Raw genomic sequence first — 14,324 nt, 5'->3', positions numbered from 1 at the left:
ATCAGCTGAACTGTTCTCAAGTCTCAAATCTGTACACATCATACATATTTTAAAAATAAAAATGGCCTCATGCTAGAAATGAAAAGGGCTAACAAAAACATTTATTTCTTAAAACAATATAAGTGATCCTGCTCTGGATTACTCTTGCTACTTAGAGCAGCATGAGATTTAAAGCAAAATACTCATGCATGCTTTTTCTTAACTAAGGTATTCATCTTGTGTTCAGGCAGGAATAATTTTACTAGTTTTCAGTTAGACTAACTAATGTGTTCTAGACAAAAGACGTACATGTGCATCTGCTGATTCTTGTGTCTATAAAACCGATTACAATGTTCTGCAATTCACATTTTTACCAAACACGGGTCTTCTTTTTTTTTTAAGTTGACTTCAATAAAACACATCCTGATTACACCAGCATCTCACAACTAAGTGGGGAGACTATAGCTACCCTCAAAAGAACAGTACACATGTTCAACAAGCAACTTGTATACCAGATGGGGTCAACAAATTTGTCTTTGGAGAAAAGAGTGGAAGACTGACGAACTGGCTGTTCAGCAGTCCCATCATCATGGCGTAGGGCAGCTTTACCCTGAACAGAGTCCTCCCCAACCTACAGCATTGAAGGTTTTATCCACAGCCTAATAAAAAACCCCAGCAATTTCTGCAGACCTTTGCAGAATAAATAGCTATATTGGGTAAAACCCCAATGTTCCCCTTGTGTTCTGTTGTAATCTATACAGAAATGGAACATTTGTTAATGTGATTTTGCTTTAAAACTTCTTATATGTTCTCAGCCTTTACCTCCAATCTTTCTGACCTAGAGTAGAAACTCATTGAGTGCTCCCTTTTGGTACATGGTCTGGACAAGGAGGATCCAATGTGTTTTGTTTTTTCCCCATAGCCTTTCAGGTTGGTGAGCACTTGGGGACCTTACTGGCTAACTGTACAACACAGAAAAATGCACTGACCTCCCAGCTGCAAAGGAATCCTCACAGATCTGCATAAGACCATTGGTTCAAAGTTGTTCCTAAACAGCTACTTTCAAGAAGGTGATCGCCACGAAACCAAGAAATCTGTGAAAGACTTCAGGAAAGAAGGCAATGGAGAAGTCAACACTTACCAATGCTACAAAGGCAAGTCCACCATAACTGTGAGCAACAAAAAACACGTTCTCTGCCGCTGAGTGGGAAATAAAATGGTCCCAAACATAAATGGTATGTTCTTCAGGAGATCCGTTATCCTGCAGAAAGAAATTGCATTTGTGACAATTACCTTTTAAAAACTGGGAATTCTGTCTAAAAGCAACATGTTCCTATATGTTAAAACGTTTTGTTAAAAAAAACCTCAAATGAATATACTCCAGTGTCAAAAAAAGAGAACAGATTCATTTGTCTAAATAAAAGAAATTTAAGATTGTAATTTAAAGGCAGTAAAACTGCTTCTTTATTGTGGCTTATTTTAATAAATACAACAAAAATTATGCATCTGCAAAATTTTTTCTAAATACCATGATGGCAATTCAGCTAAACAAAGTCATTCAAAGAAATTATGAGCCACTGCTCTGATTGTCATTCTTTTGACAACTCTTTGTCAACTGTTTGTTCACTGATGGTTTGTTTAAAATATTTAAGCCTCAGTCTGATAAAACAAATAAAAACAAGAAGTAAGTATATAAATATAATTTCAGTCTTTATGATTTTTTCACATCATGGGCCAACCGAAATCTGCCAAAGATTAAAATTATGGTATTTGCAACTACTATATCAAATGCTATTTTTTGCAACTGCAGATTATGAGATACAGTGCAGATAAAACCCCACTTGACTACTTACCCACTATCCATTGCTTTGGAGTTTCTGGTAGTTCGGGGAGTGCATTTTCTTATCATTGAACAAGAATTTGTGAACGTTAGTCAATGTAAGAGTCACTGAAGGCACTTGGATGATTCACACTGATTTTAGTGCACTCTTCTCAAACACTGGAATTGTGCACTCTCACCTCTACCTTAAAGGCTCTTAGAAAGCCCTGTACTCCTCGATATTACACTTATTTTCCAGATTGTCCAGGCTGTAACTACAAACTTGTCTAGTCTCACGCGACAAAAAGTTGTTTAGTCTCAGGTTGTCCAGATAAGTCATGGATGGCCCCTCCTTAGAGGTGTTCAAGGCCAGAATCAGATGGGGCTTTGAGTCACCTGATCCAGTGTGAGATGTCCCTGCTCATGGCAGTGGGGCTGGAAATGGCTTGGTTTTAAGATCCTTTCTAACCCAAAGAGTTCTATGCTTCTATGAGAATAGTAAGATGTTCTGCTAGGTCCCCTGCCACACGAGCACTGCACAACACTGCAGGCACCTTCCAGCCTCTCTTGTGTGAGAAACTGCTGATAGGTCAAGGTCACATAATTTCCTAAAGTTTAAGTCCCCTTCCCCTGTGCTCTGCTGCACCAACTTGCTATCATAGGTGACCCAGACACAGACCACAAAAGCCTCAATTCCCTGGGGAAAACAAAGATAAACCCGCAAAAGCCACTGGCAATTAGAAGATGCTAATTACATAGTGTGAATTGCTGTAGCTTCACCAAAACCACTGAAGTGATTCAGGTCTTAGTCCCATCCTGAAACACAGTTTTGGGAATTTAAGCTCTTAGAGTGCCTAAAATCAATGGGAAGACAGACAACTAAATAAGGTAGTGGATTTAGGCTTTTACTTCTATTATCATTCCTGGTTTCCTAAATAAGAGTGAGATGGCTACAAATCTTTATAGATCTGGGCCCAAAGCTTTTAAAACTATTTAGTGCTTTCAGGTTTTTTTTCTCTAAGGTACCAGCAATTAAAACATATTTATCAATTTTGCCAGAAAGCACTGAAGGTATTTTTCTTAATCCTGGACAGATTCTGCTCTTGATTGACTAGGACAGAACATAGTTTTAACTAATCATGTATGAACTATTTTAAACCACCTCAGCGTGAGAAAGGGCTGATTTTCTTTCAGCCTTGTTTTGAAATTAAATTTAGAGATAGGTAAAGGATGTAAAGACGCCTCCATTTGTGAGCAAAGGGGCAAGTTTTTCAAAAGGAATCTCATTAAGAAAATATGACTGACAGACCAGTTATTAAGATAAAGCTGAAGGACAGCTTGAACTGGAGTATCCTATAGAAAAGGACACTCCTGTATAGCAATTTTTGTACAGGTCTATAACCCTGTTTTAACATTCTAACAAAAATAAGGGGTTGTTTCTGGTTAGTATTGCAATTTCAGGTAAGTTTTATTTATTATTCTACACACTGCCAGCAAAACCAGACAATTTTAGGATTTCCAGAAGACTAAAACAGCAGCAAAAACCTTCTGAAGGATTCAGAAACCCAGCCTGAAAAGCCTTCCACCAATTAAAGCAGAACCAGTGGTCTAGCAAACAAAATCATTAACTGCACCGTTTCACAGTCCAGTACAAAGACTTGATAAGATTTTATAAAAGGAAAAATAAATGAGCTAGAACAAGTTAGACACAGACTGTAACTGCAGTTTCCTTTGTTACTGGTGAAAAAATCCCCATATAAAATGCCAGGATAAGCTGTGTTAATGCACATAATTCTGCTAAACCCTAAACAAGGTAAGGAACACACATATGCGCGAGAAGGAGTTTGGAGAAGTCATGTACATTTAGAAGAAAAGCTCTTTCGTCAGAGCATCTGCTTATTTTTTTCCCCTTTTAACTGGCCTGTGTTCTAAATAACTCGGATGGAAAACAAACCGGTGCTGTGTCCGTACAAGAAACATCTGGCTCTGGGACATAGACAGTCTTCTGTGGGATTTCGAACTGCACTGGATCCGTGAGGACCTGAGGATCAGCATCCTCCTGGCCTGGGTTACATCACAAGGCTGGGCACTGCCATTTCAGCATGAAAGACGACAGTTTCAGGTAGCCGTTGTTTTCCCTGCAGTTAATTACAATGTACTTCTACACCACCTTCTTAAATTATTTGATAAAGTGTGGGCCTCTTGGTCATGCTTTACACAATTATCTATATGACTGCACAGAAAGGGATGCAGAAATCACACTATGTGCCTCTGCTGGAAACTGAAGCTTAATGCATTCTTATTTGTGAAGCAGATGGAGAGGGAAAGGTGCTGGGAAAGCTGAACTTGTATTTCTAGTTGCTCAAAGTTGGTCATCTGTAACCAGTCACTGCATACTTAAGCAAAAAGTATGATTTTTTGGTGCTGTGGACGTCATTCCCCCTGAAAATCTCTCCCTCTAAATATATATAATCAGAAATAAAAGAAAAAATAAATTGAGAATCACGTTATGTGAAAAGTCCTCCATGTGATGCTGAACCAATGAAAGTAACACAAATCCAGGCAATCATCAGACTGCTGCAGACCAGGTACCTCCTGACTTCACGGTGCTTGGTTGGGGAATGGAGCTGATGCTCTGAGCAAAGACTCAAAGAAAGGTTTGGGTTGGAAGGGAGCTCAAAGCCTGTCCAGTTCCACCCTCTGCCATGGGCAGGGACACCTCCCAATGGATCAGGGGCTCAAAGCCCAGTCTGGCCTTGAACACCTCCAGGGATGGGGCAGCCATGACTTCTCAGGGCAACCTCAGACAGCGCCTCACCACTATCACAGGAAAACATTTCCTCCTAAAATCTCATCTCAATCTAGAAGGCAGAGCCTTTGCCTGTGCTCCCAGCATGCAAAATTTGACCTGCCTCTGGTTTTAATGGAATATGATCAGTAACATTTACTCTTTCATTGACTAATAAATGAAAAGATGTCGTTGTCTTTTTTCTTGTAACTATGATATTTTAGTCCTTCTTGCTAATAAAAATAAAGCAAATATCCTTCATCTGCCACCAGTGACTACCAATGCTACAGAGACCATCGGCTATTGAACACCTGCCATATTCACATGAATCAAATCCCACTGAAGATTGCCTTGGAGATAAAGGTGGTTAAAAATCACTTAACATAAGTGTTGAGGAATTTCAGGGTGCTACAACTACATTTATTCATTTTCCTGTATGCTGCAGGAGGCATTCATTTCTGTAATATCTTACAAAAGCGGACTCTTACAAGAATACAGAATATTCTTACAAGAATATAGAATATTCTTGTAAAAGGAATATAGAATATAAGTACCCAGGGAGCGCAGGGATAGGACGAGGGGAAACGGATTTAAGCTTAAAAAGGGGAGATTGAGATGAGATCTTAGGAAGAAATATTTTCCTGTGATAGTGGTGGTGGGGGGCACTGGTTCCCCAGAGAAGAACCATTCCATCATTCTGTGGCTCTATGATATTAGGTTCTAGTTCAGTTAATGACAGCTTAGCATGGGGCTACGCAAAAAGATGCTCTTGCCACATGGACAACATATTCCTTTGCAATGAGAAACGATCAAGCATTTGCAAATAGAATGATATTTTGTGTTATGCAGAGGAGATGAAGATTCACAAATACTAGCTGAAGAACAGACTCTTTTTCTAGTGATAAAAGACTTCTTTCAGTATTTTTTAAACACCATCTCTTAACTACATATTAAAAATGCCTCACTTTTTAAACCAAAATAGCACTGGCTCAAAAAATTATCATGAATGGTTAATACAGAGCTTTTAATTTTAGTATAAAAAATTTAATCACAGTTTAATAGTACAGTCCATGAAAATAGTATGACAATGATTAATAAATTCATGTTTCTTACATATATATGAAGCCATTTGCTATCCCAGGCCAAGAACATCTTCTAGAATTGCTTAAAACAGTGGCTTGTGGTATCCCAGGCTGCTCCATCCCACAGCGTCTGGGGTCCATTTTGGGGAGACCTCACACCGGGAACAACAATAGCCCATGACTACATTATTTGGGGGTCTATTTTTGTATAAAACGCTGCTGTTTGTCTTTGTTTGAGAAAACCAGCTTCCAGATTTAAAATCCTCTGTGTAATAACTTTCAAGTCCCCGAAAACCCAGAATGATTGTGGTTTTATTTAATTTATGCCAAATGACTATAGGTAAATTTTTGGGTCAGCTTTTGTGCAAAGAAGTGGAATAAGAGAGCACATATTTTGGTCTGTCATTTTTTCCAGTGTTGCTAACATTAGGAGTTGAGAGGTACGTAACATTTTAATGGCTGGAGCCATTAGGAATATGCAGATAAGCAGCGTGCACACCGTGAATAGGGTGTTATGTTCTGCTGCATTCAAAAAAACAGGTTGAGTTTCCTAATGTAATATCACAGCCATTAATTGTTAAATACCAAGCTGAAGTGATGCAGCAACTGAAGCCTTATCAACTATGACAGATTCTAACACCTAGACATTGCAAGGTCTGCAGTTATGATGGAATACCTGAGTTGATAACACATGGAATTATCTAAACAACATTTGCATATTTGTGTAATTATTTCCTAAGGTTAATTAGCTCCTGCAAAGCAGCTTGCCCTTTGAGACTGCTTACTGTGACAGGTTCACATATTTCCTGTTTCAATGCCAATTTTTACATTTATTTTTATTCTTTTTTTTTGGAAAGTAACCTGTTGCTGGAAAGTTACAGATGGCGCAAGAGCTGGACACCTTGAAATACTGGAGTCTTTCACAGAAACATAGAATCACAAAATAGTCTGCTTGGAAGGGACCTCACAGCCTATCCAGTTTCATCCCCTGCCGTGGGCAGGGACACCTCCCACTGCGTCAGGGGCTCCAAGCCCCAGCCAACCTGGCCTTGAATACCACCAAGGATGGGGCAGCCACCACTGCTCTGGGGAACCTGGGCTGCTGGGAAATGGATTGAGGAATGGTTAAGTGAACAAGGACATGAAAATATTGTAAATGGGATAGAAGAGTTAGCAACATTTAAAGTCAAGGGACCAGCTAAGCAGAACTGTCTTGATTGCAAAAGGCCACAATGCGCAGCATGGGTAGCTTTACAATGTGGAATGTGTAAAGAAATATTTTGGATAAGGCAAAAATTTTTGAGAGCACTATGGTGTCCAAGTTGTGAATTTAAATTTGGTTTTTATAATTGGCAGAGAGAACTGCAGAAACAAACTAAATTACCCATGCCCATTTCCCTAGTCTTGTTTGAATCACCAGAACAAAAAATATTGGCCTTTTATCGCTTTGAGGCTGAGGCCTGTGTAGGGAAGATTCAGGCTCAGTTAAGTTCAAAAATTTTAACCTATTATTGTTCCAAGGAGATACCATTTACAAGACATTCACTATTTGGTCCCATCAAAGGGAACTTGAAAGAAGAACTGTATAGAGTGATTGCAAAAGGGGGACTGTAATCATGTTTATAAAAATTGATCACATTGTGTTGTTTGGCACACTAATAGCTATAGTTTTGAGGATAACACGTTTTAATCAGCCAAGGGACAGTATTTGGGTAACTTTTGCAAATCAAATGAACCAATCTTCGCTTTGTCTTAGCTTAGGAGGAGTGACTAATCCTTTTCGAACTTGTTTAATAGGTCTGCCAGTGTGGAAGCCTGAAGAGTTTTGTGGCGTAGTGAGCAATGAAACATTGTGTCGAAATCTATCTGCGGTTAAGGTTTTAGATGGAGCGATTAATAGAACTCCACCACTTCATGATGCCTATCGGCAGTGTCAATTAATACTGTCACTTAACACCACCTTGCAATCGCCCCCTGAAGAGTTAGACCTTCTTGGGAGCGCTAATGCCAGTCTGTCAGGAAACAACTCAGGAGGCTGGGTTGACTTTACTCCTGTAAGTGACATGGCGCCCCGACCATGGCTTAAACACAGGGGCGCCTGGGCTACTTTGGACTCTAAATTAGATTGGCATAGTGTTCTTGACCAAACGTTTGATAAATGCAATGCCAGCAAAATCGATACTCCAAAAAGGCTACCGAAAGGCATCTTCTTGATTTGTGGAGATAGAGCATGGAATGGTATACCGGCACAACCACAAGGAGGGCCTTGCTATCTTGGCAGACTATCACTGTTTCACCCTAATATATCCTTGATCATGCAGTGGAGCCAAAAACGAGCAGGAAAAAACGGAGCGTACACGAACTCGATTGTAGCTCCTTAGGGACTTTGCGGTTTTGGAGTGAATTCAGACAAATTGCAACTGCAGTACTATTACCCGGAGCAGCAGCTAGAAAAGCAAGGCGATTAATCGAACAGCTAGGTTGTTGGGCAAAAGACGAATTGAATATGACATCAGAAATTCTGGACATGCTCACAAGTGATGTACAAAGCGTCAATCATGCAGTGTTACAGGATAGAGCTGCCATAGATTTCTTGCTCCTGGCGCAAGGCCATGGGTGCGAGGAGTTTGAAGGTATGTGCTGCATGAACCTGTCTGATCACTCCACATCTGTACATGCTAAATTAAAAAGGCTACAGCAAGGCCTTCACCAACTGAAACAAGAAGATGGATGGGGAATAGACAATTGGATACAATCAATATTTGGCTCTTTATCACCTTGGCTCCTCTCTATGATTAAAGAAGCATTGCGTTGGATATGCCTAATATTGTTGCTTATAGTTGCATTTAAGATAGGCTACAATTGTATTATGCGCAGCATAACAAAAAAATTACAATGCTCTGCTTGTTCAAAAAGAAAAAGGGGGAAATGCTGGGAAATGGATTGAGGAATGGTTAAGTGAACAAGGACATGAGAATGTTGAGAAATGGATTGAGGAATGCTTACATGAGCAAGGACATGATTCCATAGAAAAGCTTTGTGAGACACGTATTGTATAAATGGAAACCTTGTTAAACTCTGAGTGTGGGTACAGACTGAAAGAACAGTAAGCATGCAAGGAGGAACCTCTAAGAAGAAACTTCTAAGGGACAAGTGGATCTTTCTCAAGGAAACAGGATGGAACACTGAGCCCAACTGTAACTGCAATGTAACCACAAGAAGATAAGCAGAGCTGGAAGTATCAGCATAGCAACAATGAATCAACAAGGGACAAATAGTTTTAGTAACTAATCATGTAGAGGCCATAACAAAGCATCTTTTGTATGTTAAGATATATAATCCGGGTTGATTTTGAATATAGTCGAAGCTTGCTTTAACACTCATACTGAGTTGTCCGCTTGTTTCCCTCGCCCGTTGCACTGGGCCAGGGCCTCACCACTCTCATTGGGAATATTTTCTTCCTCACGACTAATCTAAATCTTCCCCTTTCCAATTTAAAGCCATTTCCCCTTGCCGTACCACTCCAGGCCCTTGTAAAAAGCCTCTCCTCAGCTTCCCTGGAACTCACTCAGGTACTGGGAGCTGCTCTTAGGTCTCCCTGGAGCTTTCTCTTCTCCAGGCTGAACTGCCCCAGATCTCTCGGCCTGTCCTCACAGCAGAGGTGCTCCAGCCCTTGGATCATCTCCATGGCCTCCTCTGGACCCGTTTCAACAATGCCATGTCCTTCTTCTGCTAGGGACTCCAGAACTGGACACAGGGCTCCAGGTGAGGTCTCACCAGAGCAGAGCAGAGGGGCAGAATCCATTCCCTCCCTGTTCATCCCTCTGCTTTGGATGCACCCAGGACACGGTTGGTTTCTGGGCTGTGAGCGCACATTGCCAGCTTATGTCAATCTTCTCATCCCTCAGCACCCTGCATCCTTCTCCTCAGGGCTGCTCTCAATCACGTTGCTCCCCTGCCTGTATTGAAACTGTGGATTGCTCCAACTCAGGTGTAGGACTTTGCACTTGGTGTGGCTGAACCTCTTGAGTTTCACACAGCCCCACCTCTCCTGCTTGTCCAGGTCCCTCTGGATGACATCCCACCCTTCTGGTGTGACAACTGCACCACTGAGCTTGGTGTCATTTGGATATCAGAAAAAAATTCTTCACAGTAAGAGTCATTGGGTACTGGAACAGGCTGCCCAGGGAGGTGGTCGAGTCGCCTTCCCTGGAGGTGTTTAAGGAACGGGTGGATGAAGTGCTGAGGGACATGGTTTAGGGAGTGTTAGGAATGGTTGGACTCGATGATCCAATGGGTCCTTTCCAACCTTGTGATTCTGTGATTCTGTGATCTGCAAATCATTTTACTGGGGCAGAGCCACTCACATCCTATCTTAAACTTCTAATTCATCAAAACTCAAAAAAATCAAATTAAGAAAATCAAATTAGTTTTAAGCTTCAGTGACAGCTCTCTACTTTTGCTTTTTTTTATTTTTAAATCAAGGATTTGGAATCACATTTTTTTTTTGTGACAAGTGAAAAGAGAAATGCATACAAATAGGGAAATATGCCATACAACTGAATAGCTTTTTAACAATTTACTTGAAGGTGGTTTCTATAATTACCACTTATCACAGCAAAACAACTTCTCCTTCTAGCTCGATGAGCTACTGTAAACAAGTATGGTACATGTGTTAAATACAGGAGAACAGAAATGTGCACTGGCTGGGAGGCAGAGAGATGGAAAAGGTTGAAGTCTTCCCATTTCCCATGCATCCCTGGAGATGTTAAATCCTTCCCCACCAGCAAGACCTTTGCAGTAGCATACAGCTCATCCCGCTGCCTCAGTGAGACTTTGGGCAGGCAAATTCTTCCCTCAACCCCTCAAAAAAAATCATCAAATTCAAAATAATATATAACAGGAGTATAACAGTATTGAATATAACATGATATAACAATTAAAAGTGGCAATTTGTCATTAAACCAAACCAGGATGGAATAGTGTTTTCATCAGCAATTGGCTAACACTGGTGTCTTCTGTACAACAAAAGATATATTTTTTGTACAAAAAAATCACTCTTTTAAGAGAAAATTGTACATTTGGAGGTCTGAAGTAAACAGCAAAGGGATACAGTTTGTTCCCTGCTGCTATGCAATTCTTGATCATCATAACCTGACTCATGCCAGCACCACTTTTGCAGCACTCTCAGGGAAAGGACCCAGTAAAAATTAAAGGGATTTCACTGGAAACATTCCTTTTGACTAGAAAGAAAGACTTTAAAAATAAAGTGTATGTGTATATGCATATATATTTGTATCTGTACATAGGAATCAGAAGGCATGTGTGCCAAATGCGGTGAGTCCAGCTACATGAAATCAGGCAAAAGGAGGCTGTGGGAGAGAGCAGATGAGGGTAACATTGTCAAGACCATCTCAGTAGCAATGCAGCCCTGTCTGGGGGAGAAGAAATAGGAGCAAAAATGATGATGGAGACAAATTTATGAATAACAAATCTTAAATCTGACAATATGCATCTGAAATTCAGTTTAGCGGGTCTTGCTAGACCACTGAGAAGAAAGGATAATAAACACTGTGGGGCAAGGGAGTTACTTTAGTTGATGCATCCTGAGTTGAAAGGAGATGACTTGAGTGAAAACAAGAGAGGAAGAGATAAAATAATAAACAACTGATATTTTGGCCTTGAAAGACTGAATGGAGGACACATTTCTTTTCTCCCTTCTTCTATGGGCTCTGTACAGATTTGTATACTTTGCCTCATTAAACTAACAGCACCCAGAGGGATTTGATCAGCTGTGTAGGTGGTAGAGCAGGTTCATGGTCACCAGCATCTGGTGCAGCTCTATGGAAACACAGAGCATTGAATCTGCAAAGGTTCAATATGAAAATAATGTAAATGCATTACTGGTGATTATTTTATTCAGCAGCTGTGTTTGTATCCATTCATAACCAGTCACATTGTGTTTTTCCTAACTTTTGAACTTAGCAGGGATTAAACTAAGAGCCTTTGGATATAAAAACACCAGCTTCCTCCACTTATCTCTCAGGAATAACTGGGGAAGTAAATCTTTTTAAGAGTACCTTCTGAAATGGGGGCAAGACATAAACTCTGGCAGAGTAGGCAGCAGCTGCTTTTGAGATAGAAGGAGAGACCAGGTATCACAATAGCTAAGCCTGTTCATTCACGGAGCCAAAGATATAAATAGCATAGTCAAGGTTATTACTTGGCACATGCCTTCAGAAAGCAATGTGGCAGTCACTTAAGGTTGTATTTTTCATATTACAGACCTCAGTCTTATTCCCAGATATATCGGAGGTGATTCCGTGTAATTTCTTGTGCCTACTTTATTTGTGAAGTGGGCCAGTGATGGAAGCATTCCCAATATTGCTTATGAAGCCTTAATGATAAAGATACTGTGTGTATTCAGTCAGTGGCAGAAGGGAAGACCAGAAGTCTTACATAATGCAGTTAAATACGCATTTATTCAGTCAGAGAGTAGTCCCACCTCCAAAACTCATGACAATGTATCAGGAAAGCAGGCAATCTCAACAGACCTGCTAAATGAATAAGTATTACATGAAACGTGCAATGTCTGGCATATCTAACAGCCAAATAAAAGATGTAAAATAAAAATGCATTTGGCAGACTGAGATAATATTTAAATTGTCACTATCGATGCAAAGGGGATGAAGGGCAGGCCTGGGAGGAAGTGATGACAGCCACACTTTGCTACGGCATGACTACGCAGCTTAGGTTTAAAAGAACAAGTTTTAGCTAATGCAGGACTGCCACTGTCTAGCCAGGTTTTTTACGTTTTGTGTTTTGGCTCCTCCCTGGGGCCGCTGTTCTCCCCAGCTCCCACTGCAATTACCATCCAAGACTTCAGATCCTGTTCCACTTTCCCCACTTCAGATGCAAGCTGGGCATTCCCTGGTGATGATGGTCAGGAAATAAAATTCAGAGCTATTCGATATATATATGGAATTTAGGGAATTTAGGGAGCTTGGATCCTAACCTCTCTGGGGGCAGCAGGAGGGAGTTTTCTCCTTTATGTCTAGCTTTATTGCACACAAGAGAAAAAACAAAGCAACTCCAAGCCATGAAACAGTTTTCCCAGCTAAGCTTTCAACTAATACAGTTCCCAAACAATAACCTAGGGTTACTTATGTGTTAAAAAAACCCCCAAACCACTCTCTCCTACCGTTTCCAAAGTGGTCCAACCACCTTTGCACCAGGAGGAACAAGCTGACCCTGGAAATCAAACCCCTCTCTCCACCCTCTTGGCCATAGGAACTGCCTCCAAGCCTTCATTTATAATATTTCAACAGGCAAACAATGGCCTGAAATCGCAGAGTGAAGTCGTCAGCACCCACAGTTATTCCTCAGAGGTGCCAGGGGTCTCAGCTGCATTAATGCATCGCTGACCTAATACTATATTTCAGTTTTTGGCCAACATCAGTCTTCACAGGAGGCCTTCAAGGAGTGGTTGTGGCAGGACCTCACAAATGCTACAAGAATATTTGAGTTTTTTTTTTAAAAAGTGAACTTTCTGAAGATTTGCATTTGACCCAAAAGTCAAGTGCTTTGAGTCTGGCTGCAGATCTGTGCAAAAATAAACAAAGCTGGCAGCAAACTTCACCTGCATTGTTCAATTCACATTGATTCCACACAGCAAAGACTCAGCCCTTTTTGCATGGTGAATATTTTCTGCTGTGTTCAAGCACCCTCCTTATTTCTTCAGCTTTTGATTCAGAAATCCAAGGCACTTTGTAACTTGAAGGGTTTTGCTGTTTTTAAAGTAAAACAGAGATCTCAGGCTAAATTAATTAAGTCTCAAAAGTTATTATAGCATCATCTCCCTGGTTAAAGTATCTGCTTGTCAGCCAGGGTAAGACAACTTTGTCAGGCTGTTGTTCCAGTCTGGATTTTCCCGTTATTACTTCTCCTAGAGTCTGGCATGTCCTGTCATCACCACCCAACTGTCTTCTGGTAAAGTGCAGGAAAGGAGACCGAGAAGAAAAATTCAGACAAAATTAATTTCTCAGTGGCTCTTAATTATTGTTTCCAGCAAAAGCTTGGGGGCTGGTATTTTAAATCATAGAAGCATAGAACGATTTGTGTTAGAAGGGACCTTAAAGATCATACAGTTCCAACTCCCCGCCATGGGTAGGGACACTTCCCACTGGATCAGGGGCTCAAAGCCCTATCCAGCCTGGTCTTGAACACCTCCAGGGATGGGGCAGCCACTACTGCTCTGGGCAACCTGAGCCAGGGCCTCACTACCCTCACAGAAAAATATTTCTTCCTAAAATCTCATTTAAGTCTTTCCTCTTTCATCTTAAACCATTCCTCTTGTCCTGTTCCTGCACTCCCTGATCAAGAGTCCCTTCCCAGAATTCCTGGAGCCCCTTTCAGTACTGGAAGCTGCTCTAAGGTCTCCCCAGAGCCTTCTCTTCTCCAGGCTAAACAACCACAACTCAGTCAGCCTGTGGTGCTCCAGTTCTTGAATCACCTTTCTGGCCTTGTCTGGACTTGCTCCAACAGTTCCATGTCCTTCCTGTGCTGGGGATTCCAGAACTGAACACAGGACTCCAGGTAGGGTATCATCAAAGTGGAGCAGAGGGGCAGAATCCCCTCCCTCACCCTGCTGATCCCA

General features: G+C 41.0%; 1 protein-coding gene across 8 annotated transcripts in view; it reads right to left on the bottom strand.

Annotated features, from left to right (window-relative positions):
- Positions 1-14,324, bottom strand: part of FAM172A (family with sequence similarity 172 member A) — a 309,719-nt gene that overhangs the window by 121,722 nt on the left and 173,673 nt on the right. For all 8 annotated transcript variants that reach the window (XM_054053583.1, XM_054053576.1, XM_054053577.1 and 5 more), the window contains one exon: positions 1,121-1,240. In XM_054053583.1, the coding sequence (XP_053909558.1) occupies positions 1,121-1,240 (120 nt within the window). The remainder of the gene's footprint in view (positions 1-1,120; positions 1,241-14,324) is intronic.

The sequence above is a fragment of the Cuculus canorus genome, chromosome Z (assembly GCF_017976375.1).
Source record: "Cuculus canorus isolate bCucCan1 chromosome Z, bCucCan1.pri, whole genome shotgun sequence".
NCBI lineage: Eukaryota > Metazoa > Chordata > Aves > Cuculiformes > Cuculidae > Cuculus > Cuculus canorus.
Note: the sequence above shows the minus strand (reverse complement) of the source record. Positions and strands in the feature narration are given on the sequence as shown.